Source organism: Polypterus senegalus, chromosome 16, assembly GCF_016835505.1.
Source record: "Polypterus senegalus isolate Bchr_013 chromosome 16, ASM1683550v1, whole genome shotgun sequence".
Lineage (NCBI taxonomy): Eukaryota > Metazoa > Chordata > Cladistia > Polypteriformes > Polypteridae > Polypterus > Polypterus senegalus.
In genome coordinates, this window is record NC_053169.1 from 37112318 (window position 1) to 37118411 (window position 6094).

At 40.6% G+C, this 6094-nt stretch overlaps 1 protein-coding gene across 1 annotated transcript; it reads right to left on the bottom strand.

Annotated features, from left to right (window-relative positions):
- Window positions 1-592: 592 nt before the first annotated feature.
- LOC120516973 (probable phospholipid-transporting ATPase IF) lies at window positions 593-3853 on the bottom strand. The gene has a single exon (XM_039739014.1). It carries the CDS (start codon window positions 3851-3853, stop codon window positions 593-595), a length of 3261 nt encoding a protein of 1086 aa, XP_039594948.1.
- Between the last annotated feature and the right edge of the window lie 2241 nt (window positions 3854-6094).

Sequence of the window (6094 nt, forward strand, 5' to 3'; positions counted from 1 at the left end):
TGAGGACATGGAGATGGACGTGTGGAGTAACAAAGACAAGATCAAAAATGAGAGGATCAGAGGTACAGTTAAAGCAGCGGAAATCTCAAATAGAGGAAAAAGAAGGTTAAAGTGGTATGGGCATGACATGAGAAGAGAGGTAAACAGAATTATGGATAGAGAAGAAGCAGGCAACCAATGAGAAGCAGATAGACTGTGTGAAGGGAGATCTATGAGAGAAAAGGGTATCAGAAATAGAAAACATAGGAATCGAGGAGTCTGGCTCAATATAGCGGCCCCAAATGAAAGTGGGAAAAGCTTTAGAAGAAGGAGAAGAAGAATGTAGTTTGGACCCTACTGTTCTGTCTCTGTTGCTTTCCTGTTCATGCAAACATAAAAAAATGGAGGGAAAACACTGAACATTGTGGCTAGTGAATGTCTGGGAAACGCTTCTGTTTTGGGGTTTTTCATTTTTTTTTATTACAGCATTCCTACAGTCTGTAGGTTAGCAATATTTGTGTCAGCGTTGGGCTTCCTGGCACTGTGTGTGTGTATGTGTGTGTACAAGAACGGGGTTTCCACTCAAGTACTTGACGTTACCGACAAGTTCTTTCTAAGCTCTAATGCTATTCGTCTGTTTTGATGCCTCTTTCTCCTGCTTCTGAAAGCACTGGGTACGCGTGGGCCAGACATGTCTGCACAAAATTTTTTTTAAAATGTCAGGGATAAGACAGATGAGGATAATAATGATCAAAGAGAGCCAAGCAGTACCGCTACATACATAGATAATAAACACATAGTACATATCTTGCTTTTTCAGAAATGGCCAAATTATTCCACCATAAAACAGAGAGAATACAAAATAAAATATTATGGAACCCCAGGTTGCAAAATGGTTCAACCATGTCCAGTAATATGTTTCTATAGCAAGCTTTAAGGTAACAGTCACAAACATAATGGTATAGACAAATGTGCCAAATGTCCAGCTCCCAAAATTCTGTCCAGTACTGAGGGCTGATCTTTCTTCTCCAGTAAAAAGAAACGGACCAAAAAAGAATATAAAACCATGGCTGAAGCCTAGGAAAGTCCAGTACAAAAATGGTTTGTGGGAAAGATGAGCGTTTTTGCTTATATCTTTATACAAAACTGGATTGTTGTGCAGCACAGAGGGAGGCACTTTTTGCTCAAACAGGCTGTAGGCCAGAATTGGTAGGGAAGTAAACGAAATATTGTAGAGTGTTAAATGAGCGCTGTCATACAGAGTTTGTTGGGTAAACAGGCAGTAAAACTGGAACAAGACCTGTGGCATGACACAGCAGACATTCTTGTAGAAAAAGTACTGTACAAGGGTCGTTATTCGGATATAATAGAAGTGGCCATGGACCAAGAGCAACTTTGAGAGGAATCTGAATCGTGCAAAGGCATAGTCACTGTTTCTAACAGCTTGTCTTCCCTCTTTGCCCATGATGCCAATGCCCACATGGGCCTCCTGAATCATGCTAACATCATTGGCTCCATCTCCTATGGCTAACGTTACAGGCCTTTGTGGGGATGTTTTTAACAGCTGGACCACTTTTGCCTTTTGGAGTGGAGCCATTCGACAGCATAGCACAGTTGAGCAGTTACTGCAGACATCCATGAAGAGCTCTTCGTTCTCTTTTAGTATCAGAGAAAGGCTGGCGCCATCCACAACAAGGCTATGTTCGGTGTCTGGGTCCTCTTTCACTTGGTTATCAAACTGAGCCATCTTTTCAGCACAATCAGCTTCTGTATCTACCTGAACAAGTTCCAATATTTTCATGTTTTGGTTAAAATGGCCACAGGAGAGACTGATGCTGACAGCAGTTTCGTATTTGTCCCCCGTTAACACCCATACTTTGATTCCTGCCATCCGGAGTGCTTCAATGGTCTCCTTTACGTTATCTTGTAATTTATCTTCTACACCGGTAGCCCCTAGGAGTTCCAAGTTATCTTCAATAAAGTTAAACACACTATCGAGTTTCTCCTCCCTCTGTACCAAGGCAGTTTTGGCCTCATAGAGTTGCTGGTTGATCTCTAGATATTCTTTCTCACTGAGGTGTCTACAAGCGAAGACTAGAGTCCGGAGTCCGTTCAGTGCAAACTCATCTACGTGAACCCGTGTTTTCTCAGCTTCCCCACTTTTAACAAATGGAAGAATAGAGGATTCAGCTCCTTTTGTAAAAAGTAACATTTCATCTGAAGGGCCCTTCAGGATGACACTCATTCGCCTTCGCTTTGAATCAAACTCCAAAACATGAAGCAACTTATACGTCTCCTGTTCTTCAAACACTTTGATATGCATAATGTCTCCATGGGCTCCGACGAAAGACACGCCAATTCTGTTTGCAGCTTCGACTAGTGCCTTTTCATCCGGAGATGTTGCAAAGTACTCAATCTTTGATGTGATACCATTTTTCTGAATGTCTTCCAGATGATCCAGGTTATCGGTGTTAATCTGTACGGTGTGACACAGTGCCACTGATCTCAAGAACATCACCTCCTCGCATGTGAAACTGGAAGGGGAGCCTGAACCCTTGATTACATCTTCACCAACTAGCATCCCATCTCTCAAGTGATATTTTACTCCATTGATGGAGCATTCTTGTAACTCCATTTCATTTTCTGTCAGTGTTCCCGTCTTGTCAGTGAAGACGTATTCCACTTGGCCCAGTTCTTCATTAAGATCCGATGTATTCACTTTTGCTTTCTCATCATTCTGTTCATAGTAAAAATCAATATCCCAGCTAATGAAAAAGGAGCCAAGAAACTTTTGCATTTCCACGGTGACATAAAGTGAAATGGGAATGATCAAATTGTAAAGAACAAGGAAGGCAAGAAAGTCCGAAATAACTTGTTCTCCATGGCTACGCTGTATTTCTCTGGCAGAAGGTTTGTTATACCATGGCTGGTGTATGCTTAGAGCAGAGTTCCAAGAGTACTTTAAGATGGTGCAGAGGAATGCCAAAAACAAAAGAATCGCCAAGTAAATCATCAAAAATGTATTCATTGACTTGTCCACTACTGACCGTTTGTGTGACTTCGTTTTGTAATTTAAAGCCATTTTAGTCTCCATGCCAGTGTACACAACTGCACCAAATATTTCCTTGGTGTTTTTCAGTCTTGCTCCACGCAGGAGGAGGTTTTCTGGACCTAATGGCCTTACAATGTCTTCGCCTTCATGAGTAACTCTTATTCGACCTATAAATCTGTAGAGATCTGCTTCTGGTTGCTGACATTCCACGATGGCTTTAATCGACACTAAACTGGAAATTGACTGCAAACTAGCAGTCTCTGGAATAGCAGTGTGAGTCTTGAGATTGGTTTCTCCATCCAAGCTTGCAGTTGTGACGCTGCATGTTCCCTCGTCATTGTCAGATGCTAATAAAACCAAATCTGCAGGGAAGATCTCTTCTCTGTTCACACGAACAATATCCCCGACTCTTATGTTTTTAGATACGGTTTTCAGAAAACCGCTCGATCTGATAACACAGACCTCGGCATTATTGACTTCATTATCTGCTTTATGTAGCAGAAAGTCTTCGTAACCCTGCTTTATTGCTGTTGTTACAATGACAAAGAATAAAGGAAGTCCGCTGGTAACAGGACTTGTAGGGGTGTCTATCAGAAGCTGTACAAGAAGTATAAGAAGAAAATAAAAATTGGCAATTTTTTTAAATTGTTGAAACAAATTCTTGGGAATAAAATTCCACGTGGTATACTTTGATGATGTCACCTTGTTGTCAGCAAATTTCTGAGTATCATCTTCAGGAAAGTTTGCAGCCACGTATACTGTTCTGGTGTCGCTTTGCCGGGGAGTGGAAAGATTCAATCTCCTGCGGATCTGCTCAAACATTCTAGGCAATTGCATATTTAGCTGAAGTTTTTAAATAACATTATCATCTATCATTCAGTTGGTTTTCAGGTTTTTCTGTTCATTAGTTGACGTTGATGGTGCAATATCATTCATGTGAGGTTGAGTCAATGGCCATTTTGGCCCAGCAGCCCACAAGGTTTACATCTAATATAACACATGAAAAGAACACATTAGTAACATATTGAACATGAATCTGCTGAATATCATCTAACTCCGAACAACAGTGCTATCATATAGTGTGTACTCCACATTATAATCCTATGTCCAGGCACAATAAGAACAACTATATTCAAAAAATAAATTCAAAAAGATCATCTAAAATGGTCAAGTAACTGGATTAACTTGTGTAGCCTTTAAATTATAACTTGCCAATCGAACTTCTGAGTTTCTAAGGGGTGACCTGAGCTCAAAACATATTTATTACTAAGTACATACAAGCGCCTACACAAAGAATTCACCTCTTGGAAGTTTTCACATTTTTTTATGATACAACATTGGCTAACTGGGATTTAATTTTAGCTTTTTGACACTGATCAACAGAAAAAAAGACTCTTTAATGCCAAAAAAACAGATCTCTGTAAATTTGTCTAGATTAATTACAAATACAAAACATAAACTAATTGATCACATAAGTATTCACTCCCTTCAAAAGTCAGCATTTAGCAGATGCACCTTCAGCAGCCATGACAGCCTCGAGTCCGTGGGCATATGTCTCTTTCTCTATCAGCTTTGCACATCTGGACACTGCCATTTGGTACATTTTTCATTGCAAAATTTCTCAAGCTCTGTTGTATTTTGATCTTGAGTGATCAACCTTTATCAAGTCCAGCGATAAATAATCAAACTGAATTGAGATATGAGCCCACATTTATCATATATCTCGGAATTATGCCTGGGAATTGAACTAAAAGTCTGACTAGGATAAGAATTTGTCTCCCTTAGAGTAGGATATGACTAGTACCGTATATACTCGTGTATAAGTCGGGTCTTGAAACCCAAAAAATCGATCTTAAAATCAGACCCCAACTTATACACCCGTTCAAAAATACAACACTTCATTTTTACATCTTCTTGCTTCCTCCAATCTCGCATCAGTTTCTCAGACACATCAAATTTTGTTGCAGCAGCACAGTTACCAATTTCTTTCGCCACCTCAATGACGTTTAATTTAAAACCAGCTTCAAATTTTCTTCTGATCGTGCGCTCCATCATAGATATGGGATGCTCTTACGATAAATGAGATACAAAAAACACAAAACAGTGCTAACGTCACTTTGGAATAGTTTGGGTATTACTGTGTGGTCACGTAGGCACAATACATAGAAAAAAAAGGCAGCGTGCGCCATGCTTACTCTCTCAGGAGGGCGTTAGCATATCATAATCCCTTGTACCAATAGTGGGAGCTTTCCGCTTTCGACTTATACGACCAATATTATAAAATACCAGAAATTACATGGTAAAATCAAGTCATGACTTATCCGCCAGAGAACTTAAACACGAGTATATATACTTATGAAGCGTCCTAGACCAACTCCCAGCAAAGAGCAGTAGTTCATGTTTATGAATGACATCACGATTTTATGGCACTCATTAATGCATTATGTGGTTTCCTTAGGAAGCGTGACGATGCTTTGTAGTTATCTGGTATGAACATTAAGGCTTCAGCATAATAATTCTAATCATAATATTCAAAGGGATGTGATTAGGGCGGCACAGTGGCACAGTGGGTAGCGCTGCTGCCTCACAGTTAGGAGACCCGGGTTCACTTCCCGGGTCCTCCCTGTGTGGAGTTTGCATGTTCTCCCCGTGTCTGCGTGGATTTCCTCTCACAGTCCAAATACATGCAGGTTAGGTGCATTGGCGATCCTAAAGTGTCCTGTGATGGGCTGGCACCCTGCCCGGGGTTTGTTTCCTGCCTTGTGCCCTGCGTTGGTTGGGATTGGCTCCAGTAGACCCCCTGTGACCCTGTAGTTAGGATATAGAAGGTTGGATAATGGATGGATGGGATGTGATTATGTTCAATTAAAATGCTGCTCTACTCTAGGCTACTCTACAACGACATCAAGAATAATAGTGTGACAAGCACCAAGATAGAAAGACTGAGACGTGCGCACACACACTGAAATCAGAGTTAATCCGGATAACCAGCATATTTATTTAACTATTGTCTTGCTGGATACACGTCTGGATAAAACCATGAGTGAATTTGACTTAAAACTG

Excerpts from the sequence above, each read along its gene's own strand:
- LOC120516973 (XM_039739014.1), bottom strand. The coding sequence starts at position 3,853 with ATGTTTGAGCAGATCCGCAGGAGATTGAATCTTTCCACTCCCCGGCAA.